The sequence below is a fragment of the Labeo rohita genome, chromosome 24 (genome assembly GCF_022985175.1).
Source record: "Labeo rohita strain BAU-BD-2019 chromosome 24, IGBB_LRoh.1.0, whole genome shotgun sequence".
Classification (NCBI taxonomy): domain Eukaryota; kingdom Metazoa; phylum Chordata; class Actinopteri; order Cypriniformes; family Cyprinidae; genus Labeo; species Labeo rohita.
The window spans coordinates 3,197,216-3,224,771 of record NC_066892.1 but is presented as its reverse complement, the minus strand read 5'-3'; the positions used below and the strand labels follow the sequence as shown (position 1 = coordinate 3,224,771).

At 36.0% G+C, this 27,556-nt stretch overlaps 3 protein-coding genes across 4 annotated transcripts in view; 1 reads left to right on the top strand and 2 right to left on the bottom strand.

The window, feature by feature from the left end:
- Nucleotides 1-1,551: 1,551 nt before the first annotated feature.
- dcun1d3 (defective in cullin neddylation 1 domain containing 3) lies at nt 1,552-12,224 on the bottom strand. 2 transcript variants are annotated; one of them, XM_051097878.1, is made up of 4 exons: nt 11,803-12,224; nt 9,787-9,858; nt 6,570-7,129; nt 1,554-3,629 (listed from the first exon to the last, which is right to left on the bottom strand). In XM_051097878.1, exons 3-4 carry the CDS (start codon nt 7,001-7,003, stop codon nt 3,131-3,133), a joined length of 933 nt encoding a protein of 310 aa, XP_050953835.1. In that variant the 5' UTR covers nt 7,004-7,129; nt 9,787-9,858; nt 11,803-12,224; the 3' UTR covers nt 1,554-3,130. The 2 variants fall into 2 exon arrangements, with proteins under 2 accessions (XP_050953836.1, XP_050953835.1); XM_051097879.1 differs by lacking the exons at nt 9,787-9,858; nt 11,803-12,224 and having other exon boundaries at nt 1,552-3,629; nt 6,570-7,065.
- An 85-nt stretch (nt 12,225-12,309) lies between these two features.
- On the top strand, nt 12,310-16,206 carry lyrm1 (LYR motif containing 1). The gene is made up of 5 exons (XM_051097880.1): nt 12,310-12,406; nt 14,224-14,382; nt 14,462-14,522; nt 14,647-14,678; nt 14,849-16,206. Exons 2-5 carry the CDS (start codon nt 14,233-14,235, stop codon nt 14,960-14,962), a joined length of 357 nt encoding a protein of 118 aa, XP_050953837.1. The 5' UTR covers nt 12,310-12,406; nt 14,224-14,232; the 3' UTR covers nt 14,963-16,206.
- Nucleotides 16,207-16,319: 113 nt separating this feature from the next.
- Nucleotides 16,320-27,556, bottom strand: part of dnah3 (dynein axonemal heavy chain 3) — a 48,725-nt gene continuing 37,488 nt past the window's right edge. Inside the window, exons 48-62 of the mRNA XM_051097881.1 lie at nt 26,745-27,411; nt 26,465-26,630; nt 26,158-26,374; nt 25,600-25,782; nt 24,402-24,600; nt 22,178-24,319; nt 21,860-22,085; nt 20,245-20,489; nt 19,782-19,898; nt 19,451-19,608; nt 18,338-18,505; nt 18,108-18,250; nt 17,714-17,918; nt 17,217-17,354; nt 16,320-16,734 (exon numbers count right to left, since the gene is read on the bottom strand). Of these exons, the coding sequence (XP_050953838.1) occupies nt 16,381-16,734; nt 17,217-17,354; nt 17,714-17,918; nt 18,108-18,250; nt 18,338-18,505; nt 19,451-19,608; nt 19,782-19,898; nt 20,245-20,489; nt 21,860-22,085; nt 22,178-24,319; nt 24,402-24,600; nt 25,600-25,782; nt 26,158-26,374; nt 26,465-26,630; nt 26,745-27,411 (5,328 nt within the window). The 3' untranslated portion in view covers nt 16,320-16,380. The remainder of the gene's footprint in view (nt 16,735-17,216; nt 17,355-17,713; nt 17,919-18,107; nt 18,251-18,337; nt 18,506-19,450; nt 19,609-19,781; nt 19,899-20,244; nt 20,490-21,859; nt 22,086-22,177; nt 24,320-24,401; nt 24,601-25,599; nt 25,783-26,157; nt 26,375-26,464; nt 26,631-26,744; nt 27,412-27,556) is intronic.

Sequence of the window (27,556 nt, the reverse complement as noted above, 5' to 3'; positions counted from 1 at the left end):
CTTTAAGTTGGCTTGAGAAAGCCTAGCCTGAAAGTCTGAAGCAGGTGTAATAGTATGGAAGCAGCTAGCATGATTTAACACATTGCTTACATGATTTAACATATTGTTAACATGTTTTAGCATGATTGGCTTATTGCTTGTATTTTTATAGGCTGATTACAATGTTGTTAGCATGATTAGCATGTTGTTATCATAATTTGCAAGTTACTAGAATGTTGTTAACATGATTAGCCTGATTAGCATGTTGATAGCATGTTTCGCACATGATTAGCATGTTACTAGCATGTTTCTAACATGGCTAACATGTTACTAGCTTGTTGTTAACATGTTTCCAACATGATTAGCAAAGTTGCTAGCATGTTTCTAACATGATTTGCACGTTACTAGCATGTTTCTAACATGATTAGCAAGTTACTAACATGTTGTTAGCATGTTTCTATTATGATTAGCATGTAACTACCACATTCCTAGCATGATTAGCACGTTACTAGCATGTTTCTAGTATGATTAGCATGTTGCTAGCATGTTTCTAACATGATTAGCAAGTTACTAACATGTTGTTAACATGTTTCTATTATGATTAACATGTAACTAGCACGTTGCTAGCATGATTACCAAGTTACTAGCACGTTGCTAGCATGATTACCAAGTTACTAGCATGTTACTAGCATGTTACTAGCATGTTGTTAACATGATTAGCAAGTTACTAACATTTTGTTAACATGTTTCTAACATGATTAGCATGTTACTAACATTTTGTTAGCATGTTTCTAACATAATTAGCATGTTGTTAACGTGATTAGCATGTTACTAGCATGTTTGCTAGCATGTTTCTATCATGATTAGCAAGTTATTAGCATGTTGTTAGCATGATTAGCATGTTACTAGAATTTTGCTAACATGTTTCTATCATGATTAGCAAGTTATTAGCATGTTGTTAACATGATTAGCATGTTACTAGAATTTTGCTAGCATGTTTCTATCATGATTAACAAATTACTAACATGTTGCTAGCATGATTTAGATAGCTAGATAGATTAGAAATATTAGAGTGGAAGCTTAAATGAGTCTAATGGATTAGAAATAGTACATAGAAGTGAAGCTTGATTGAGTCTCAAGGGATTCTGGCAGTTTAGATTTGAATTTTGTCAGTTGGAGTTTGAAGAGTGTTGCTCATTTGAACATTCCGTCAATGTCTATGGGATTTTTGGTGGTTTTTAAAGTCTGGTTTATGAAAACCGTAAGCTGGATCAGTTAGAAAAGATACAGCACACCGACTCAGACCAGTCTGAAGGTCTGGACCGAGTTTGGTGGTTCTAGCTTGAAAACTCTAGGAGGAGGTAGATACCGAAATTTGGCTCAGAAGAATAATAATAATATTCTTAAATAGTAGATCAGTAAGTTGACTTTCTCAAGACATCTTAAATATCAAGCACACACACAAACTGATTACCAAATAAAACAATAAATTCCAGTTTCAATCATTTTTTGGTTAGAGGAAATAAAAATAAAAAAATATCGAATTATTTTTGTAATTAATTGGCATTTTTTATTAAATTACAAAAAATACATCTATTCAGATGAATTATGTCAAATACACACACATTTATTTAACAAATATATTGCGATAATTTTCCTCATCTAGCCTGGGTTTTTGTTTTTAATATAAAAAGTGCTAATTTTCTTAAGGGATTTGTATTTGTGTATACTTTCTTCCTTTAATTTGTTTTGTTTTATAACTGTACTGCCTTTAATGGTTTGATGTTTTCTACTGTTTAAGAAAAAACAAAATCAGAAAAAAAAAAAAGATTCGCGAAATTACTCCGAAATCCCAAACTGAATTAAATGATTTAGCGAACCTGCTCTGAAGTTCCGATCGAATCATTTAATTTGAATCACTCATTTCGCGAAATGATTCACGAACCAGTTCCGATCTAAATAAAATTATTCATGATACATGCTCTGAAGTCCCGATCTAAGTCGAATGATTCACGAACCCGCTTTTTAAACCCCAATCCAAATCAAATGATTCGCGATACATGATTTGAAGTACTGATCAGAAACAAGTGATTCGCGATCCGATTCGAGCGCTTCGAAACAGTGAATCATTTTGCGACGCAATGGTTTAACTGATTCGGAGTTTCGAATCGGTTAAAGCTCTGTTTCACCCATTACTACATGCTTATTAAAATAATTACTTTAATTCTATCTCATTTTTGATAGTGAATCGCTTGAAATGAACATCAGAGATCAAAAATGAATCTCTAACAAATCCAACAAAATGAAAGGGGAAAAAAAACGCTAAAATCCAATGCTGAACACATTTTTATTCATTATAAACTGTATCATTTATATAAAACCAGACACAAAAGACTGAAATGAAATCACTTTGAATTAAAAAAAAATATAATGTAAACTGTAAAATAAATGAAAAAGCTCACAGCAGACATCCAACTGCAATTAAATCTGTATTTCCCACTCACACACGCCCGCGCACACACATCTGACCACTGAGAATACATGAGACTCGCAGAATGAATGAATGAATGCGTCAGAGGAGACATGAATGATAAGAACAAAAAGTCAGAAATGATTAGGGAAGCACATGAGAAATGAGGTTTTGAGGGCTTCGGGACATCGATCACCGCAATCTGATGTTAAACAGAACCAGAAGAACCACCACACACCCCTCAACCAAAAACAACCGTTAAAACACGTCCCCTGCAGCGTTTATGCTGGCGCGTGTGTGTGCGGGTTTCTTTCGTGCATAAATTATGTGTGTGTGTGTTTGAACTCAATAGGCAGCTGACAGAATTCCCTTTTCTTTGGCGTGTTGGTCAATCCCAAAATATCAGCGAGAAGAAACCGCTCCGGATGAAATGTGAACGTTAAAACAAATTAAATGAACAATAGCAATAACTTAAATAAAAGTGCTTAAAAAAACAATTCGTTTGGAGCCCTTTCATTAAAACAAAAGTCAGAGAGCGCACCGGGATGCCCAATGCGGTAAGACCAAAAATTTCATAATAATTAGAATAAGAGTCACGAATCAGGATGGAGAGTGACGGGCTCAGAAACACCTCCGCACGTCATCGTCCAGAATTCACCACCATCCCAAAAGCGGCCGCCCTCAAGATCCCGGCCACACGGACGCGGCCTCGCAGTCCGTCTCGCCGCCAGCGGCGGCGGAGGAGTCGGCGTCCGACTGTTCTCTCCGCCGTCTTTCCGTCTCCCACTCCACGAAGGAGTCGAACAGGCTGGGCCAGGCCTCGTCCTCGCTGTAGTTGCTGAGGTCCTGGCCGATGCTCTGCGTGAAGTTCAGAAACATGTTCCAGGTGTCGCGAGAAATGCCGCGCACGGCACACGGGTTCTCCGACAGGAAGTCCAGCCAGCGTTCCAGCAGCGGCGGCGTGTCCAGCGTGAAGACGAGCCGCCACAGCGCGATGGCGATGGAGCGCTGCAGCGAGCGCTGGCCTTGCTCGGCGTCGAGCCCGAACTGGAAGGTGAAGCGGTAGAGATCTTTAAAGCTCTCCTCTCCACGGGACTCCTCTAGCAGCATGGAGAACCGAGAGCAGATCCCCGGGATACTGTCGGCCTGGATCGCCTTGCAGCCATCCACAAACTCCCTCCTGAGACACACAAACGCAAAACATGTTAAACTGGGATTAAGTCAACATTTGCAACCCTTTTTGCAACCCTGAAATGAAAAGCTTGTGTAACATTATACACTATTCCATTCAAAAGCTTGGAGTCAGTATACATTATTTTTCTGGGAAAGAAATTATAGGAATTAATACTTTTATTTAACAAAGATGCTTTAAATTGATCAAAAGTGATGATAAAGATATTTACAATGTTACAAAACATTTCTAATTTAGATAAATGCTACTCCGCTGTTTTCAATATCATAATAATAATAAATGTTATTATATATTAGAATGATTTCTGAAGGATCATGTGACTGGAGTAATGATGCTAAAAATTCAGCTTTGAAATTATTATTACATTTTAAAATATTCAAAATATTAAAATAAAAAAATATTTAAACAGAAAGCAGCTATTTTAAATAGTAAAAATATTCCATATACCAGCAGAGGGAGAAGGGTCTTATCTAGTGAAATGATTGGTTGTTTTCATTAAAATAATATAATTTAAATACTTTTTAATGCCAAACGTTTGTCTTGTCTTGCTCTCCCTGAACTCTGTGTATTCTGACTAAAGACAGTTAGGGTATGTTGAAAAACTTCATATTCAATCATATTCTCCCTCAACTTCAAAAATCATTTCAAAATCATCGCTGCAGAAGTACTGACCCAGTCTTTGCAAAGTGAACATGCAAAGAAGATCAAACACCCTTAACAAAAAAGGTAAAACGGCGATATAGGGCAATTTTGAAGTTGAGGGAAAACATGAGATGGGAGTTTTTCGACATACTCTAACTGTCATGAACCGGAACAAAAACAGTCCAGGCAGAGTAAGACAAGACGAGCATTTGAGATTAAAAAGTATATAAATTGTATTATTTTTTTGAAAATAACCGATCGTTTTGCTAGATAAAACCCTTCTTCCTCAGCTGGGATCATTTACAACCGCATCTGGGATCGTTTGAAGCCTCATTTAAACTGTATTTTGGAAGTTCAAACTCGGGGCACCATATCAGTCCATTATATGGAGAAAAATGCTGAAATGTTTAACTAAAAAAAAAAAAAAAAAAAAAAACATTTCTTTACGACTGAAGACAGACAGACATGACAAGGGTTGGTGGGGGGGGGTGTACATTATCTGTAAATTTTTGTTCTGGAAGTGGACTTCTTTAATCCGCTTTTGTGCAAGTGAGATGCGCAATAGTGTGTGTGCACACCAAAAGTGAATTTAATTATTTGCATGAGTAGATTACATACAAAGTCAATGCAAATACATCAACATACGTCAATAGACACAAATTTGTGACGGATAACACGAATGACTGTATATAAACAACTATGCAACGCCTTTGCCGCAAATGCATAATATTCGTCTTAATGACGTCTTTCACATCTTTCAAGGTTTTTTTTTTAAATATTCAGATATTTTTTAAGAATTATTTTTGCCATTTTATTTGATAAGATAGTAGCTGGACAGGAAGCGAAGTGGGAGAAAGAAAGGAGGGGTGGGATTGGGAAATGTCCGCAAGCCGGGACTCGAACACATGACGCCTGAAGCGCAACGGTGCTACATATCAACGTGCTGCCCATGAGGCTATCAGTGCCGACACAAGTTAAACAATTTCAACTGGAGTGGAAAATTCGTGACATGTTCTCGCGCAAGCCAATCATCGAAGAGCTTACTGACATGTCCAGTTGTATCAGAATTTTGTTTTGGTTTTTATTCACGTAAATGACACGAAAAACATCCCGGGACTAAACTAGAGCGAGTAATGTGATGCAAATATTCACTTTGCACCATAAATGCATGTTCACATGTCGGTCAACAAATAGGAAAAAGTAACCAGCGTTACTTATTTGAAAAAGTAACGCTGTAACGATACTTTCTTGTCAATTAAAAAGTAATGCATTGTTAGTTAAGTAATCTGATTACGTAACTAATGCATTTCTCCCCAGTGCTGAACATTAAGGCCAAACAAATATTGGGGAAAAAAATCCCTCTGCAAAAGACACAATGTCAACATGTTAACGGCATCATTGCAACACGTGATGAAACAACTTTCACGAGTTTCTGTCTGTTTCTGGAGAAACCGCAGTGACTAATGATTTCTCACCCCACTGCAAACACTACTGCTATTTAACAAGAACACTGGGGAAACATCTCTTTTTATTACTTCAGCTAAACTTTTACATTTTCCATCTTTTGCCTCAGACCCTTATAACACCCACAATGCTGTGCTGTAAAACTCTGTGGCTATTCAGAATGCAATATTATTGTATTGCTTATGGCACAATCATTCAATTTTGACTGTTGAACGATGAAAGAACTATTACAAATGATGATTCATGTCACTTTCAGGTCTTCCGTTGCACAATAAATGGAAGATCAGGCTCTGTGCATTGCATTCTGGGATACAGTAATCAACCACATATCTTGGATGGATTTTCTTGTGAAGCAATTTATTATGGGATTGCATTCTCAAAGTTTTTTTTAAAGAAATTAATACTTCTATTCAGCACGGATGCATTGAAATGATAAAAAGTGACAGTAAATACATTTATAATGTTACAAAAGATTTCTATTTCAAATCTTTTAAAGATTAAAATAAATCAGGTTCCACAAAGATATGTAGCTGCACAACTGTTTTCAACATTGTTAATAATCAGAAATGTGTCTTGAGCAGCAAATCAGCATATTAGAATGATTTCTGAAGGATCATGTGACACTGAAGACTGGAGTAATGATGCTGAAAATTCAGCTTTGCATCACAGGAATAAATTACATTTTAAAAGATATTTAAATAGAAAACGGTTATTTTAAATTGTAATAATATTTCACATTTTTACAGCATTTTTGATCAAATAAATGCAGCCTTGGTGAGCATAAGACAAAAGATTTTTAAAAAATCTCAATTTTAAACTCACCTTGTAAACTTGCACATGGTAGCAGCCTGGAACTTCCACGCCAGCACCAGCACTTTGAACTCGGCTGGATCGACGCACAGGTCATTGCAGAAGCGCTCCATCCCCTCCTCCAGGATGGCATCTTCATGCTCATCCTTATAACACAAGAACAGCTCGTCGATCCGAGCGAGCGACACTCCGTCCCCGTCCTGCGCGCTCAGCTCCCGTCGCACGTCCGCGGAGACGGCCGGAGCCGTGCTGCCCTCCACCGTCACCTCTGACACTTTGGTGCCGTTGAATATGACGTCGGCGGAAGACTTGGCCACTTCCTCCTTGTGCGCGCTGCCCGTGCCGCCGCCGCCTTTTTTACCGTGCGATTTCCCAGCATCCTTTTCGCCACTTTTACTCCCCAAAGAGGATGTGGGGTTTTTACATTTAGTCACACACTGACCCATGTCTGTCTCGCTCGCGTTCCCGTATCGGTCGTCCCGTCCGCGTCCTCTCTCGGAGGTCTTCCTTCAGGTCCAGACGGCCCCTGCTAGACGCCGCTCCTCTGGCTGACGGACAGCAGTCACCATGCCCTAAAGATTCAAATCAAAGATTCATTAAACAGAGAGTCATTTTAAAGCATCACTGTAATATGAAGTGTAGGGTCAATTATGCTTTATGTTCTTGTTATTCTCAATGTCAAAGAAAGACTGAAGACTGTGCAGGTTTTCACAACCCTTTTTATCCCACTTCCAAAGAACAATGACGATCAGATGAATCTATATTGCACGTATAATGTTCCTCTTTTCGAGGCTGCAAACGCAAAGTTCCCTAGATGAACCTGAGCTTCACTTCCTTCCACACAGCAACAGACGCCGTATCTCATTGCGGTTAACACTCCCTATTCTTACATTTTTTTAATTCTGCATTTTTTAAATCATCTCGAATGAATCTTATCCTGCATAACAAAGAAAACCAGTAATACAATGTGTGCTAAATTGCACCCTGCCAGTGAATCAGAGGCAGGGCAGGACGTTAACTAACCAGTGTGGTGAAATCTATTCATCGTGGTTGCTGAACTAGTAATCAGTGTGTGACAGCATGCATAGTGATTCTCGCAGTGAGAGGGCGGAGCTGCCGCTCGTCCCGCATTCTGATTGGTTACATAATGACATGAAGAACTCATAGATGCTTCCATCATGGCATGAGCAATAGTACTGAAAACTGTGTTACTAGGCCGGGACGAGTTGCACAGACCTGGCTAAACGTCGAGGGATCCCTTCTGAAGTTCTCAGAATAACACATTTATAATGAGCCGTTTGTGTCTTCAGAGGAATGAGAACAATGCGTGTCCATAACTCATGTGGGTTTCTTTGTTTCTGGCCTTTGTTTGTGTGTTCAATATTAAACAAAACAGATTTATTTTTTCTCTGAAGCACAGAAGAGCCGTGAGACACAGTTTACTTATGAAGACCATTTTGTTATGCCTTTGAAACGTATAAATCAACAAAGTTTATTTGAATGTAGCAATAAACTATTTACTTTATTACATTTTATCTATTTTATAAGGAATTATTATATAGATAGTGAGTTCATTTTAAAAGTATTTACAAAATATAAATTATAATACTTACATCATATTAACAATTATTAATTATAACTTTCATTTTTGTAATTACTTTTATATATGACAGAGACTAGTTACACAATTATAGAAAAAAAAAGTAATCATTAATTATTATTATATTAATTTACAATTTAAGTACAATATTTAATTAATACTTCTTTATATATACAATGCAAAAAAGCAGAGAGAACATACAAAATTATAAAATATTATTATATAAATAATAAAAATGTATAATATAAATAATGTAAATTATTGTAAAATAATAATGATTTTTTTATATATTTTACACAAACTTATATACAGAGATACAGCATTTTAAGACAGTATTTACAAAATTATAGAGTATATTTACATAATATAATTATTAATTATGACTATTTTTTGTAATATTTATTTTAATTCATTTTATATGGTGTATGTGTGTATGTATACACACATATACATACATGTATATATGTGTGTATATATATATATATATATAGTCACAATTCTAGAATATTTACTTCGAAATCAATGATTATTATAATTTATATATTTTTTTAATTTAATACACAATTTTATATAGAAAAATTATAAATGATGTAATATTTACTTAAAATTATTTTTTTAATAATTATTTATTAAAATTATTATACATTTATTTATTTTAAACAGAATTTTATAGAGAGAGAGAGGATTTTAACAGAAATTATAAAGTATAATATTACTTAATTTATTTATAATACAAATAAGCATAAGAGAAAATACGTACAAAATTATAATGTAGAATATTTACTTTCAAACCAATCATTATTAATAACAACAATATTATTATTATTATTATTATTAATGTAGAATAATACAAATACTGTAAATATAATTTAATATAATAAATATTTGTTTTTATCTATTTTAAAAAGTATTACATATAGAGATACAACATTTTACAACATACATCTATTAATTATGGCTTATTTTTGTAATGACATTTAATTATAAATTATTTTTACTTCAAAATCAATATTCATTATTTATTATAATTAATATAATTTTTACACAATTTTATAGAGAGAGAGAGCATTTTAAGAAGATATTCACAAAATTATAAAGTACTTTATTTTATATAGAATGCAACTGAGCAGAAAAGAGAATACATAAATAATTACTGGTTCTGTATATATATATATATATATATATATATATATATATATATATATATATATATATTTTTTTTTTTTTTTTTTTTATATACGAATAAAGGACATTTTTATACCTAACAGGCCTTGAGCAGTTTTTTGAGCAGTTCAATTTTACTCCAAAATAAAAATATTATGGACAGAAATGACCGTTAAATCATTAAGTATTTTATTTATCAAAATGAAGTCACCCTTGTGGTAGTAGATCTACTGGTGACACACAAGTTAACTTTAACCGTTGTTCTGTATGGATGCTGTGCAGTGACATACACCTGCACGCTGTATCGACCAATCGGCATCCAGCAGCGGAATGATGCACTTTATAATGAGCGGTGAGGACTCGTCCCTTCAGAGCAGCTGGGATCACAACAGGCTCAGAGCAACTGCATCACCATGGATCAGGACACACGTGTTGTGTAGTAGTGTACAGGATGCACTGACTCACCCAAATCCCTGAGCTCTGAACCGACGTGTCATCTGAGGAAACTCCATGGAGACGGCCGGAACATCCGCTAGCCTAAACCCAAGCCAAAAGAGCCAAAGAGCCATTAGAAAATGATACGGCACACGGATATAACACACACCACAATCTCAAGCATCTACACAATACGCCTCATTCCTCCGACACACTTTCACGAGACTGGAAACTGTTCCCTCACGCTCTAACTAACTAGCTAACTAACCCACAACACAATACCCACGAGGTAACCTAAATAAAACAGGCTAAATGGGAGCTGGGTTACATTAGAGGTGTTGGATTGCTCGTGTGACCGATGCCACGATTAAATGACATATAACCTGAAAGGGGTCAACGTCATAGCAACACACCTGATGGAGATGTGGCCAGCATCTGGGGGTCAAAGGTCAAGAGCAAGAACAAATTCACATTTGTAGGTCACTAATTAACACCAAATGCATCCGCTAACTGGAGTACAACAGGATGTTTGATAAGAAAACTTTACTGGATGATGAAAATCTTAAACCTTAAATACCTTAAAGCATCTTATTTTATTATTTATGTTTTTAAAAAATACACTACATCAATTACATTAAAACTCGTATTTATTTATTTAAAAAATTATGAATTATAGAATATTTACTTCAGAAATCAGTAATAATTATTTATTAATATTATTATACATTTAAACAGATTTTTTTTATATAGAGAGAGAGGATTTTAACAGGATATTTAAAAAATTATAAAGTACAATATTACGTAATATTTTATTTAAAATGCAAACAAGCATGTGAGAGAATACATGCAAAATTATAATATAAAATATTTACTTTCAAACCAATCATTAATAACAACAACAACAACAATAATAATAATAATGTAGAATAATACAAATAACGTAAATATAATTTAATATAATAAATATTTGTTTTTATATATTTTATAAAGAATCACATATAGAGATACAACATTTTTATTTACATCGATTAATTATGGATTATTTTTGTAATGACATTTAATTATAGATAGATAAGTCACAAAATTAGTTTTACTTCAAAATCAATAATCATTATTTATTATAATTAATATAATTTTTACACAATTTTATAGAGATTTATTTTATACAATTTTTACAATTTTATATAATTTTTCATCTTATTTTATTGTTTATGTTTTTAAAAATTATTTAAAAAGCATTTATTTATTTAAAAATATAAAAAAAAATTTTACAGTCTTTCCCTAAAATTTTCCAGACACCCAGCACTACTTTTAAACCCCCTGCCCCTCAAAAAATACCATGGTTAAACCACTGTAAAACACAGCACTTCTTTGTTAGTGAGAATAATTCATGTTTAATGGCAGTTTTACTATATTAAATGTTTTTTTTTTTTTATAAATTAGTCATTAGTTAGAATATAAACGCCAGTCTACTTGATCTAGACTATTATTTAGGACACAGACAGATGCTTACACACAGTTGCTGTCTATCTAGTCAGCATTTTTTTGGGCATCACAGGCAAATGCAGCATTTTGGCCATCTAAATTATACATACACCATTTTTAGCCCATCTATTTTGGATGTATACAGCATTTTAGGCATCATAGGCGATATCTGATTCCGATAATGCTGTCTATGTAAGCAGCTCACTAGATTTGAGCCACAACCAATAGTCTCTATCAGTATAAATGAGAAACTTTTCCTTTAAATGACGATTAACTGTCTATCTATATAGCTAAAACACGAAATAACCTCAATAAATAAGCTCTAGAATCACACTGATAGTTCTGGTATAGTAATACGTGACTGTATGTGAGTACAGAAACAGTGAATGTGACAGTTAAAGTGTTTTAAAGAGCTGATCTCATGTTAGCAGCTTAGCTGGTTAGCTTCAGATGAGGGTGGTTGATTTATACACGCCAAACTTCATTTAAAGTCTAAAATGTGTGGATTCAGAACAGAAACGCAGCAGAGATGTGAAGTGAAGGTGTTTTGTGTTGATTTACCTGTGGAAAGATGAAGAAATGTTTCGGAATCAGCGCATCCCTGCTGTCATGCTAAAGCTAAAGCTAATCCCACCCTCCAGCCGAACCGGATCGGTTCTGAATCTCCGTGTTTACGCAGAAGCAGAGCTTCTCTTTGTGTGCTTCTAGTGCTTTTTGGGTCGATAGATGATCATAGTTGACAAATCCCCCGCATCACTTCTTACAGACCCGAACCCGAACCGAACCTCCGCTGATCCGGACCGGCTCCCGGTAAAACCCCCCGCCTTCGCTAGCTCTCACACTCCTCTGGATCGTTGCTGGGGGGTTGAGATGATCGTGATGGACGGGATACAGGCGCACGGAACCACACAGACGCAGATCGGCCGCTGATTGATCGCAGTTTCTCTTTTTGTTTGGGTTCGAGGTGTTCTGCGTAAAAAGCCGCGCATTAGTGGCTGCACCGAACATCCTACTGATCTCTGACTGCGCAACGTGAGAGCGTTGAGGAATAGTTCGAAACAAAACTCTCCGCAGTTTGAGACGTCACCACTCGCAAGCACGTGGACGCCGAAGTGCGGAAGTGTGGAGATGCGCACATAAGCTGTATTGATCTAATCACACATAGGTAAATTGTATTTCATCAGGAAGTAGAGCTAACGAGAAGCTAGATTCCTACTAAATAAAGCGAAACGACTGTAATAATTATAATGTATGTTAGACATATTGCGACTCTCTTATCGACAGATATACAGTTTACCTAACAGTAACACAGAGGTCACGCAAGACCTCACACACACTTGTTTATATCATATTTTTTTATATGCGTATTTTATTTAAGCTGAATAATAATGATTATTTCAACATAATTATGCAGTAAGATAATTTAACATAATTAAAAATGTTATTTATACATTGTATGTTATATATTGTTGACCGTTTTTATATTTATGTACAGTAATTTATATATACACTACCGTTCAAAAGTTTGGGGTCAGTACATTTTTTTTTTTTTTTTTTAAGAAATTAATACTTTTATTCACCAAGGATGTATTAAGTTAATAATTAAAAGTTTATTAAAAGTTAATAATAAATAATTTACATTGTTATAAAATATTTATATTTTGAATAAACACTGTACTTTTTAAACTTGTTATTCATGAAAGAATCCTGAAAAAAAAAAAAAAAAAAAAACAGGTTCCAAAAAATATTTGGCAGCACAACTGCTGATATTATCCAACATTGATCATTCTAATAATAAATCCGCATATTAGAATGATTTCTGAAGAATCATGTGACACTTAAGACTGGAGTAACAGCTGATAAAAATTCAGCTTTTCATCACAGGAATTAATTCTATTTTAAAGTATGTTAAAATAAAAAACATTACTTTATATTGTAAAAACATTTTGCAATATTACTGTTTTTTTTTCTATATTTTTAATCAAATAAATGCAGCCTTGATGAGCATAAGAGACTTAAAGACTATTACAAGTCTTACTGACCCCAAACTTTTGAACGGTAGTGTGTATATATATATATATTTAAAATAACTGCTTTCTATTTGAATATATTTTAAAATGTGATTTATTCCTGTGACCAAAGCTTAATTTATAGCATCATCACTCCAGTCTTCAGTGTCACATCATCCTTCAGAAATCATTCTAATATTCTGATTTGCTGCTCATGAAACATTTATATTTTTATTATTATTATTATTAATATTTAAAACAGTTAAGTATAAATGTTTTAGGATTCTTTGATAAATAGACAGACCCAAAGACCAGCATTTATCTGAAATAAAAAGCTTTTGTAATATTGTACACTATAACATTTCAAGTAAATTTCAAGTCAGTAATTTTGTTTTGTTTTTTTTGCTGGGATTATAAAAATAAACACTTTTATTTAGCAAGGATGCTTTCAATGGATCCAAAACATTTATGTTGCAAAAGATTTGTATTTTTGATCAGTGCTGTTCTTCTGAACTTTCTATTCATCAACGAAACTTACAAAAAAATCTACTCAGCTCAACTTAATAATAATAAATGTTTTTTGAGCAGCAAATCAGAATATTATAATGATTTTAATGATGCTATTCACCTTTGAAATCACAGGAATAAATTACATTTTAAAATATATTCAAATAGAAAGCAGTTATTAAAAATATTTAAAAATTTTACTGTTTTTGCTGTGCTTCGTATCAAATAAATACAGGCTTGGTGAGCAGAAAATAATTCTTTAAAAACAATAACTAGGTAGTGCATTCTTTTCTAATTCAATACACTAACAAATTAATACAAAGGGTAAACTTGAATTTAAGGAAAATATATAACTCCTTTTTGAATTCTAGAAAGCTGATCCAAGGTAAATGATGCATTTGTCAGTATACTGTCATTATATGATATCAGATTCTTATATATGCTGTATTGTGTTTGGTGTTCACAGGTGGTCCAGATGTCTCGTTCAGATGTGCTGTCTCTCTACAGGAGGGTCCTGCGCATCGCACGCAGTTGGACAGCGCAATCTGCTCTTTCACATGACACTGACACAGAGAGGAAATACATCGCACAGGAGGCTCGAACCCTCTTCAGACAGAACCAGCAGGTGCTGACCTCAGATCACCGGATGAGCTGCTACGGATCTCATATCAATCACATTTTCTTATATCTTCTCTCTGTTACAGATAACAGACCCAGAATCAATCAAAAGATGCATTGAAGAGTGCGAAGCTCGGATAGAGATAGGTGTGCATCTTATATCAAATAGCTGCTGTAATTTCTGAGCTAAGACATAATTGATGTCCTTTTTAAAACATTTTCAGATAGCAGGTGAGCAGCTAAAAATGATTGTTTTCTGCTTTCATGTCAGGACTGCATTATAGGAACCCCTATCCTAGACCAGTAAGTACCTCTACATGTCATTATAAGTACTAATTATAATATTATTATATCACATTTCTGGCAAATTGCTCAAACTTAGAACTGAGATATAAACTTTAAATTCTGAAAACATGTTCTTTGCCATTTCAATGAGGTTCACACAGAATTATGTCATGTATCTTTTCTCTCAGACGTATCTTCCTCCAATGGGTCTGGCCACTCAGAAAGGCAGAAAACTGCGAGCTCAGGAGAGACTGAGGAAACAAGCCAAGCCGGTGTACTTGCAGTCTCACGACGAGACCTGACATACACAGACACTACTCTACTGATCTTAAAGTGTTCAATAGCACCTGGGAACATTATAAAGTCTGTCAGTTTATGTTATTTCTAGCTAAAAAGACAGCATTATGAAAGAGATCATAGTCAAGTTCCTCTCACTGCCAGTGTAAAGCATGATGAACAAAAATTCGGTCATCATTTACTCTCCCTCATGTTGTTCCAAACCTGTATGAGTTTTTTTCTTCTGTTATTTTGAGTTTTGAACTGTTTGGTTACCCACATTTCCTCAAAATAAAAGAAATCATAAAGGTTTGGAACAACAATAGGGGGAGTGAATGATGACAGAAATTTAATTTTCGGATGAACTACACTGCCAGTCAAAAGTTTTTGAACAGTAACATTTTTTAAACATTTTTTGAAGAAGGTTCTTCTGCTTACCAAGGCTGCATTTACTTGATCCAAAGTTCAGCAAAAACAGTATAATCGTAAAATATTTTTACTATTTAAAATATCTGTTTTCTATTTGAATATATTTAAAAATGTAATTTATTCCTGTGATTTCAAAGTTGAATTTTTGCATCATTACTCCAGTCTTCAGTGTCACGTGATTTTTCAGATATCATTCTAATATTCTGATTTGCTGCTCAAAACATTTATTACATTGAAAACAGCCAAGTAGAATTTTTTTTAGCTTTCTTTGATGAATAGAAGGTTCAGAAGAACAGCATTTATCTGAAATAGAAATCTTTTGTAATTTTATAAATGTCTTTATCATTACTTTTGATCAATTTAAAGCAGCCTTAATTAAAATTATTAATTTCTATTAATCAAAAATCCTGAAAAAAGTACTCAACTGTTTTAAATATTGATAATAATAATAATAATAATAAATAATAATAATAATAAAAAATTTAGAATTAGGATCATGTGACACTAAAGACTGAAGTAATGATGCTGAAAATTCAGCTTTGAAATCACAGGAATAAATAGCATTTTAAAATATATTCAGATTTTACTGTTTTCGTTGTACTTTGGATCAAATAAATGCAGGCTTGGTGAGCAGAAGAGACTACTTTAAAAACATTTAAGATCTTGCTGTTCAAAAACGTTTGACTGGTAGTGTATTCGTTTAATGTGAGCTGTTTTGTTTGATGTTAAAGTTGTATTTATTATATATGTCATATACTGCATTGTGTAAAGGTTTCAGTTAATGTTGCATTCAAAGTATCTAGCTGTATTTCAATTAAAGTTTATTATTTCTTATGCCATACATTTCACTTTTTGAATTTACACCTACATTTAATTGGCATACCAGTTATGTTAAAATGCATCTTTGTTTTAATATTCTATTCATTTATATTACACTTAACAACAACAGTGCTGTAGTTTTGTATTTTATCAGTTTTTGGCATGTGTAAACACATAAATGCAAACTCTGACATGCTCAGGTGTCTAGTTGGCACAGGCAGGCAACCCCGCGGTTGATCCAGTGTTTCTGCGGCTTGTCCGAGGGCAGCTCGATGGACAGCACGTAGTTTGTGGAGTGACCAGTGGTGGAAAGAGTCCCACGCCTGGCGCTGGTCTTGTACACGGGACAGACGTAAACGCTCTCATGCAGGAATCTGGCGCTTTCTCCAGGCTTCAGCCAGATTATGGGCAGCGTGTCGAAGAGAACTTTAGGAACGGACTCACCGATAACCATGTGCTCTCGATCCCAGCGTGCTCCCTCGAGGAAAAGCCCACGGACATACGCGCCATCCTCCGGCTTCTGCTCCATATGAGTTTCCTGTTTACAGACCTAAAAGAAACGCAAAAAAAACAAAAAACATTTAAAATAAATTAATGCTGTTACGCAGCAAGGACGTGTTACATTGACCAAAAGTGACAGTAAAGACATTGTTACAAAAGAGTTCTATATAAGATAAATGCTGTTCTTTTGAACTCTGTATTTACTAAAGAATTCCGAAAAATAAAATGTATCACGGTTTTCACAAAAATATGAAGCAGCACAACTGTTTTCAACATTGATAATAATCAAACGGTTTTTGAGCAGCGAAGCAGCATTTTAGAATAATTTATGAAGTAGAGTAATGATCCTGAAAATCACAGGAATAAATTACATTTTACAAAATATTACAATTTAAAACAGTTACTATAAATGCTAATAATATTTCACAATATTACTGTTTTTACAGTATCTTTGGTCAAATAAATGCAGCCTTGGTGAGCATTAACATTTAAAATGAATCAGTTTCTGTATGCTCTCATTGGCATACAAACCTCAAATTCAAAGCCGATGTAGTCGATGGGGATGGTGTATTTGCGAGCGAAATTCTGAGACACTCCAGTGAGGAAAGACTGAGTAAAATAAAATGCAGATATCCAGAACACAGATGGAGGGCCGTTATCAATCCAGTCCTAAAACACACACACAAAAGTATAGGTTAAAAATGAGAAACTTCTTGGTAAGTTCTGCACAATTGTCCTAAGTACTGGACGACTGATTTTAATAATATTATACTATAAAATTGAAGTGTTTCCCATATACAGTTGAAGTCAAAGTTAACATCCCCCTTTCAGAATTATTAAAAATGTTGATTATTTTACTAAAATAAGAGGGATCATACAAAATGTGTGTTCTGAATAGGATATTTCACATAAAAATGTTTACATATAGTCCACAAGAGAAAATAATAGATGAAATTTACAAACATTAAAGAACCATGAGCCTCTGTCTTGTTGTGTGCATTTGTCTTTAGCTGCAGCTACTTATTCACCTGTAGGAACTGCAGTCTGGCGAGAAAGTCGGATACGTAGCTTCCAAGGGGTTTGAGGGAAGGGTAGGATTTTGCGGCCCACATGGCCGGCACTTTTCCAACGAGAAGGCTGTTGAAGACATTCTCCAGCTCAGCTGACATCACAACCTGCCCCCGAAGTGCCTTCTGGGTGTTTATCAGGCTGCTACGCACCACCTTTGACAGCCTGTACATTTACATTTATGCATTTGGCAGATGCTTTTATTTAAACTTGCAGTGCATTCAATGTATAAATGTTATCAGTTCATGCATTCCTTGGAAATCAAACCCATGACCTTTTTGCAACTATTTGAGCTACAGGAACGTTATGATGTGTTGTATGTAAATCAGCGCAGATGACGAATACATCTAGTACCTGTTGAAGCGAATGAGTTCCTGTCGTAAGACGGTGTTCATCGACTCCTCATACAGGAGTGGGTATTTATTGGTCACCATCTCAATGTCAAAATCAGGAGGGAGTTTGGCCAGCATTCCCTCAGCCAGCTCATCCACTATTTCCTGTGGACACAGACAAACCTGCTGTCAGAAAGGCCAGGTACACAAAACTGCCAATCATCTGTCATTCATGATTTGCATCGCCCCCACCTGCGGTGATTTGGCTCCACCGCTAGTTTGTCTCGGCAGAGTCAGCAGCACTCCGTCTAACAGCTGATTGGTCTCCTGGTTGTCTTTGGTGATGTTAGCATTGCTGTGGAGGCCGAAAACCTCAGGTTCAGCAGTGATGGGCAGGTTGCGGATGTAGTCCACGTAACTCTACATACAGAAAAGATTATGCATTTTAATATTTTGATTTGAATACAAGTATGGATGGGATTTGCAAGCTACAACAGAGAGTAGGAATAACAATAAAATTTGGAATTTTCAGTGAATAACAGTGAAATTTGGGTCTGTTTTGAGCATCATTTTAAAACAAAAATTAATAAACTTTTAATTAAACTTTTAGTAGCGAGAGACTACTTTTATGATACGTTTATAGCACTTTTTGGTCCTTTTGTGTATAATTTTAAAACAAAAACTGATAAGAATTTGATTCAATGTGTAAAAATTTACAATTTATGTTGCCCTTACCAGTTAAAGCTTAGTGTTAGTAAATTAAATATGTAAATGCATAAACAGACTTTAAAAATATCTAAAATGAAATAAATGGAAAAAATTAATAAATAAAGAAATGCATACATAAAATGAATGAATGAAATAATATATATATATATAATAAATGCATAAATACATATATACATGAAGCTACAGAAATGCATGCATGCATACACAAAATCAACTGACCACAAGAAACTTTTAGTGGCAAGAGACTACTTTTATGATACGTTTATGTCACTTTGTCACTAGGTCCTTTTGTGCATAATTTTAAAACATTTGATATAATTTGTCAAATGTACAGTTTATGTTGTCTTTACCAGTTAAAGCTTAGGGTCAGTAAATTAAATATATTAATGCATAAGTAGACAAATTAAAACTACATAAAATGAAAGTAAAATGCATAAATAAAGAAATGCATATATAATATGAATGAATGAAAGAGCATTTAAAAATAACTGCATAAATAAATAAATAAAAGAAACTACACTACTGCATGCATGCATACATACACAAAATCAACTGACTTCACAAAACTTATGGCATGTCAAAGTGAAATGTTTATCTTTTAATCCATAAATCTGAATTCACAGTGTTTATGTGTACCTGGTATGGACCATGTGAAGGCACGTAGTAGAAATCTCCCTCACACACACAATACTGGTCTTGTTCAATGAGCTCCCAGCTGTAGAAGATGGAGAGGAGGGACATCAGCAGTCTCCGGTCCTTATCGTCAGTCACCCTCCCACCATAATTACACTCTCCTACAGAGAACATTAATACAGAAGGGCTGAAAAAACAATGCTTGTCTAAAAGAACTAGATTTTTATACTATGTGGTTATTAAGGAGAAGAATGGCTATTATTGTGTTTGTATAGCCATTATGTGTTTTTTAGGGCTTTCTGGGTAGATGCTTGCTTAATCTCCTTGTGCTCACCTGTCAGGTATGTGAGGGCCTCGAGCGGAACCTCCTCATACTCGTCCAGGAACATCTGGATCTGACGAATGCTGATTCTCAGGTCAGACTCATTAAACTCATATGGAATATTCCAACCTACAGAGAGAGACAAGAGAGAAACTTTATATCACATTAAAAACTGCTGGAGAAAACAGAACTCATCTCAGATGGGAAATTCAGCTTTTGATTATAGTGCACTTTATAGTCAGCACTGCTTATAGTTTTCAGGAGAACCAATCTATGAGCGCCCTATAAGTTCCTCAGCCTATTAAACTGCCCTTTTATTTATGGTCTTGTGATGTCTGTTTAGAAAAGATTAGATCAGGTACAATACTGATAGTATGCCAGGGCATCACAGCAGCTTGTTTTCTATAGATGGAGGCTGAATCGAATGAAGGATGACAGGCAGGAAAGTAAACTACATTACAGATTCATATCTGACCGAGTGGGCCGAATGTTCTCCTCTCCTGGACCAAAGCATGGAAGAAACAAAGGCCAAACAGCAGCTTCTGCCAGATTTCCTGCTTAGCAGAGCTGTTAAAGAAGGCAGGGTCTGAGATGGGGTCGCTGAGGTAAGAACGCAGTAAATTTGCCCTCAGTCCTTTGGGAGGCTCGTTCGTCATCTTCACCCCATTCTGCAAAACACTCACTGGAAACTTATCAGATGGCTGACTGGTCAACCACAACCTACAACACAAGGAGTTTGGGGTTTGGTTATTGGGACAGATTTATTTATGGCAATAAATTAATAGCACAATGTTTAATTACCACAGAAAATAATTTCCTTTTTGTTTTGTTTTTTTAAATATCATGGTTATATATGGAAGCCTGTTTCTGCTGCAGAATAAAAAAAAGTTTTTTTTTTCTTTTACAGTTCTGACTCTTTTTTATCCCAGAATTGCATGATATAAAACTTGCAAGTGTGAGTTATAAAGTCAGAATTCCGAGATATAACTCACAATTTTGAGAAATGAAGCCAGAATTCCGAGATATAAACTCAAATTTCTGACATTTTTCTCAGAATTGCATGATCTCAACTCGCGATTGCAAGTTATAAAGCCAGAATTCCGAGATATTACTCACCATTCTGACATTTTTCTCAGAATTGCATGATATAAAAATCGCAATTGCGAGTTATAGTGAGAGTTCCATGATATAACTCACCATTCTGAAAAATGAAGCCAGAATTCCAAGATATAAACTCACAATTTTGAATTTTTTTAGAATTGCATGATATAAACTTGAAATTGCAAGTTATAAATTCCGAGATATAAACTCACAATTCTGATATTTCTTTAAGAATTGCCTGATATAAACGTGTAATTATGAGTTATAAAGTCAGAATTCCAAGATATATTTTGCAATTCTGAGAAATGAAGCCATAATTCCAAGATATAAACTCACTATTCTAAATTTTTTTTAGAATTGCATGGTATGAACTTGCAATTGTGAGTTATAAATTCAGAATTCTGAGATATAACCTCAAAATTCAGACATTTTTCTCAGAATTGCATGATATAAACTCGCAATTGCGAGTTATAGTCAGAATTCCGAGATATAAACTCTGACTTTATAACATGCAATTGCAAGTTTATATCTCAATTCTGAGAAAAAAAAATCAGAATTGCGAGATGTAAACTTGCAATTGCGAGAAAAAAAGTCTGAATTTTGAGATAAAAACTAAAAAAAAAAGTTTCTTTTTTTTTTATTCAGTGGTGGAAATGGGCTTACATAGTCATTACTATAATGCAACAACTAATATACTGATAAATATTATTCATAGTAATGAATAATAACATTTTAGTCATTTATCTTTAAATTAAGATTTTTTTTTTTACACTAATGAGAATTTGAGAGAAAATGTGATGAACTGACAAGTCAATAATATAAAAATATACTTTATTTTTCTTATAAAAAATGTTTTTTTTTTTGATTTTAAAATTAAATATGTCCTGTACATGTTCTTCACCTTGTCATATATCTAATAAATTTAACTCTGTGCTGAAATTATGCAAAACAGCTGAGTGTGTTAGACGCACACATGTTGCTATTTTTACCTGAAGCTGGTGTGTGTGTTTTCAGGTGTGATGACCTCCTCACAAATCTTCTCCAGCGTTGGCATCCAGCTGGTTGCGAGGTGACAGTTCTGCAGTACGACCCAGGTGCCGTCGGTCAGCGCTGCTCTGATCAGCTGCTCAGCTACTGGACCTTGACCCTGACCCAGAGAGATCGTCTGCGTCTTACTGCCGCCCATGCCCAAGTCATCTGCAAACTTCAGTAATCCTGAGTAGAACAAAGAGCAAAAGGAATAAGATTTAATTGTAAATGATAATGCATTGTAAAAAGCATTCAAAAGAAGCATCTTTCTATTTTACCTGCTGTAGGGTCTGATCCTGGAGAGAGGACAAAGATGAGTGGTGAACAGCAGTTGGAATCACTGTAGCTCTCTGCCAGGTCAAAGGTCGGGGGCTCAATGTATGTGTGGCTCATATTGTCCACGATGAACTGTTGTACCGCCAGCACAAGTTTATCCGGTCTAAAGCAGCGAAGCACCACCATGCGCTCCATGCCCAAAACCGCGCGCCACTTCCCGGGTAACTCCTCGTCCTGTGGATGACCAGAGTCGTAAATCTGCTTCCACTGTGTGATATTCTCCCGCACATGTTCAAACAATCCTTCTAGGCAAGGAAGTTGGGAAGCCCGGACTACTTCAGACCACGATTTATCCGAAAGCCACTCTGGAGCCGGGTTGGGATGCGGGTTCTCCAGAGCAACGCCTCCGGTGAGAAGGAAGCGCCAGACGAGGTCGTCGACCTGACCTTTGCCCTGCATAATGCCGACGGTCAAAAGCAAGGAGAACAGCAGCTTGTCCTTTTCGAAAAGAGAGCGGCACACGTTATAGTAAACACGCATGGTGAAGTGATCCAAGATGTTGGAGATGCGGACCTGTAGGTCATCGCTCGGCGCGCTGTGAGCGATAGACTGCAGGTATAGATTTATGAACCACGTGAGAGAGTATTGATACATGGGATCGATGTTTGCCAGATCCGAGATGCAGAAGAACAAAATGGACGAGTGTTCTGCAACCGGCCTGTAACCCATTCGAGTTTCATCAATCTCGTTTTCAGTCACACTCGCAATTTTCTGCTTCTCGGAAATCTCCTCTGACAATATTTTAGATGACGAGAGCACCTTTATAGCAGTTTCGTCTTCTAGGATGTTCCCTTCAGAAGAAGAAAGAACCTCCAGGATTTTGTTCTCGATTTCCTTTAGCTGTTTATTGTTGGCTGCGCTTTCGAGAATCAGCTGATTTTTCTTCTCCTCGAGTTCTGGCTTTTCTTTAGCGGCAACGATCCCCAGAAGCTGATCTTCGAGACCCAACGGCGTGATCATGAAGTTTAAAAGACACACTTTCACTGCCACCTCTGGCAAATAATGCGGATTCCTCAATCCTGTTGTGATGTAGAAGCGGAAGTCGCTTGAGTACTCCACAGTGTTCTCGCCGAGTTTCATGTACTCCACGCCCTGCTGCTTAAAGGTCTGTTTTAGGAGAACAGGCTCTAAAATTGCATCCAGCTCCTCGCCAACGTTCTCCAAAAGAACTGGCGTGCCAAACTGGATGGCGTTCTCGAGAGCACGGACGTAGTTGCTGTCTGAGAGCTTGATGATGGATAATTTATTGGCTTTGTTCATGTTCTTGATCCATTTGTTGGCTTGGCCCTGGGGGTCGATCATGAGCGGCCAACGGCGAGAGTTTGAGACAATGATTCCGTTGTCAGTGGAAAACGAGTCCACTGGTAATCCAGCGATTTGCCACGATCGAATGAGGACTTGGTTTCCGAGAGTGTTGCTAAGTGTGAAATCCTTTGAACATGGTATGTTTTTCTCACTGCACAGCTTGTGCCACTCTTGCTGACACTCCACGCGGTAATCAACGGTAAATGCACCAAGATACGACACTGTAGCCGAGGACAAAAGCACGTCACCGGTCAGGTTGGTGTATTTGATGCCAAGTAGCCGAGCGGCTTCCGTCCACCTGTCTTTTTCTCCACCCAAACCACCGATTAGTTTTTCCGCTCTTATTAGTTTTTGCGAGCAGAGCTCTATGTTTGCTTCCAAGTCTTTTTTCTTTTGTATCATCCCTTCGAATGTGTCATTCAGTGCCTGGAGACGATCCTCCACCTCCTTCAGCTCGGCACGTTTTACGGATAACTTCTGCATCTGCACGGCTAACTCGCCCTCTGCTTCTTTTAATCTTTCTTTCTTGGGGGCGACAACTTTCGCCACACGTTCGTATACTTCCATGGCACGCACCCATTTGCAAAGACCCTCGCAAGCCGATGACACACTTTTGATTACCGAAGGCTGAAAATCTGGGTGGTCTACGAACTTTTCTCTGATTTTCTTAATGTTAGCTGCAGGTATGTTGTCTTTATCGAACGTCTTAAGGCTTTCAAGGAACTTCATATCACCTAGAAGCTTCTTAGATGGTCCCCAGAAGTCCTCAATCATCTTTCCTGTGTAAATGAAGTTGAGCGAATGTATTTAATCGTGTTTAAGAATATAGTGTGTGATATGTTTTACCTGTGTTTCTCATACCTGATCCACCGGGGTCTTGTTTTCTCTCTGGTTTAATGCCCTTCATGACACAGATAGACTCCATGACCAGTTTGACAGGCCCGGGAGGATTTTGCATCGTCTTCAAGACGGTAATATCTGCCGGCTTCAGAGTGTCTAGAGCAGCGAGAGCTGCTTCCAGTGCTGGCATCGCCTCTGCAAGATCTCCTTCACACTCATCCTATCCGACAATATATTAATTAAATCTTCACGATCATAGTTTTAACTAAGTGTCTTAATAGCCCAAAATCTCCAGCTGCTAACCACTTTCCAAATCTCCTTAATTGAAGCAATGCAATAAGTCCATCAACACCTTCTCAAAAAACATTTTTTATTTTATTTTATTATTATTATTATTAGAGTAGAATTTTTTCAGGTTTCTTTGATAAATAGAAAGTTCAGAAGAACAGTATTTATCTGAAACAGAAATCTTTTGTAACATTATAAATGTCTTTATCATCAATTTCGATCAATTTAAAGCATCTTTGCTAAATAAAAGTATTAATTTCTGTAATTTATTTCCCCCCCCAAAAATAAAAAATGATACTGACTCCAACCTTTTGAATGGTATAATGTAACGAAAGCTTTTTATTTATAAATGCTGATCTTTGGATCATTTTATTCATAAAAGAATTTTAATGTATTTTAAATAAAAATGAATTTTAAATATTGATAAAAATAATAATAATAATAAATGTTTCTTGAACAGCGGTAAAATCAGCATATTAGAACGATTTCTGAAGGATCATGTGGCACTGAAGACTGGAGTAATGATGCTGAAAATGTAGCTTTGATCACAGGAATAAATTTTATTATAAAATATATTCAAATAGAAAGCAGTTATTTTAAATAGTAAAAATATTTCACAATATTACTGCTTTGCTATATTTTGGATCAAATAAACGCAGGCTTGGTGAGCAGAAGAGATTTTTAAAAAAAACATTAAAAATCTTACTGTTCAAAAACTTTTGCCTAGTAGTGTATATTGTTTTTTGTTAACTGTTTATGTGTTTTCTAATAAAAGTAAAAAAACAGTCAGAAACATACTCGAAACAAGTATGTAAATATAAACATAAGTTACATTACAGATATGTTTTTGTTCTGATATCTAGCTAAAACATGTTGACATTTAATTAAGAAATAAACATTGTGTAGTGAAGGGTTAAACAGAAATGCCTACCTTGATTGCTTTAGCAGCAGCTGCTGCTTCATTGGCAACTTTCTCATCAGCACTGACAAGCTCTTTCTTAGCATCCACCTCCACCGTCTCTTTTTCTATCTTCACCATCATCTGATCGGTCTGTTTTGCTGTCTCGATAAGTTCCGGCTGGAGAGCTGTGAGCTCCTGCTGCATGACCGCTACCTGTAAATCACAGACAAACACCACTGTAAACATCAATTTATTTATGACTAATGACTATACATTATCAAATAATGTATTTAGGCCGCCCACTGATAAAAAATAATTCTAAATAATTGATCATGACTAATCTCCATTTGCCGAATTGGCCTTAAATCTACATATTTGTCTGAGACCACCTATGAAAATGGTTCTGAATATGTTTTTGTTTTAACAATGAGTGAAAAAAATCTAATATTCACAATTTAAATATAAATATCCAACAATTTGACACAAACAATTCACCCTTTGGCAGGAGTTTGATTGACATGTGATCTGACCATTCAGTATGCATAGAGTGTTATAAAATGTTTGGTGAAGTGTGGTGCTCTGTCTTACCTGAGAGGCAGCAAAGTCAAGTTTCTGCAAGCCGACTATGTATCGATTCCTGAGCTCATTCACCTCGTTGCGTTTGGAGTTGAGCAAGACTTTAAAGGTCAGGATGAGCTCCAGGTAGGAGGTAGGAGTCACATAATTATGTCTACGCAGCTGGGAGTAGTAGCGCTCGGACAGCTCTTGCACACTCTCCTGGAACGTCTTACACATTTCCACCACCCTACGAATAAAGCAAAACTGACAATGTCAGTCTTTGTATCTCATATACAACCAACCGTTAAAGGCAATAAATGTAGGCATATGAGCGCACTCCATCCTGATGTTGTCTTCCAGGTCCAAATCCTCAAGGAACTTGTTGGCGACCATCTCCAGAGCGTCTTTAGGCCAGGCCTGAAACCAGTCTATGGTGCAGCAGTTGATCAAAGATGGAAACATCCTCAGACGATTGCGGAAGCCTTCACCTATTGGGCTCATTGCTATTGGACAAACATGAACACAGCTTTAAATTTGTACAAAATACATTTAATTTTACTTAAATAAATAACAACTGTTAAAAAAAACCATATATTATAATATAATATAAACGGTACCAAGAACTATATGAAGGTTGGCTTTAACTCTGTCGATAAAGAAGTTGTACATGGAGAGCGGTGTGACGTCCATCTTCTTCCCTTCCAATTGGGCAATTCCCTGCATTTTCTCAATGATGTCAGCACGTTCGTCCACTGGGAAGATGTTCGGCACGTCTCCTGTGTTCAGCAGCATGTTAATGTCCTCAACGAAGGCTTCATCCTTAATCTGGCTGTCGCTAAAGAGAAACGTTGTTTTCTTTCCCTCTATCCCTGCTTTCAGCATCAGGTGCTTCAGATTGTCACGCCAGTCTGACATGCTGTAGTTCTTGGTCAGTTCGATCTGGAACAGCTCGTAGTCGTTGATAAAGGTGGCGAGTTTGGTGGCGCTCTGTCGCCCCGATCCACCGATGCCGACCAGCAGCAGGTGGCCATTGTCTTGTTTCAGCACACGGCAGATTCGTGAAATGTGTTCGATGGCGAACTGAAACATGACGAGGTTCATGGGTGCTTTGCTGATGTTGTTAAACTCCCTGAGGTAGAAATCCATCACCTCCGTTAATGTGCTCAGATCTGTGATTTCGTCGTATGGTTTACTGGCCGAGTCTGGTTTGGCGTAGTCACCAAAAAACAAGCTGCGAATGCTGTCATCTTCAACTTTACCAGACAGAGTGAGATGACCGAGGAGCTGGATAGGGGAATAAAACATGTTAATACACCTTGTTCAAGTAATTATTGAACTAAAGCAAATTTTACTATAAGAGATACTAGATACAGTTGAGGTCAAAAGTTTACACCCCCCTTTCAGGATCTGTAAAATGTAAAAAAAAAAA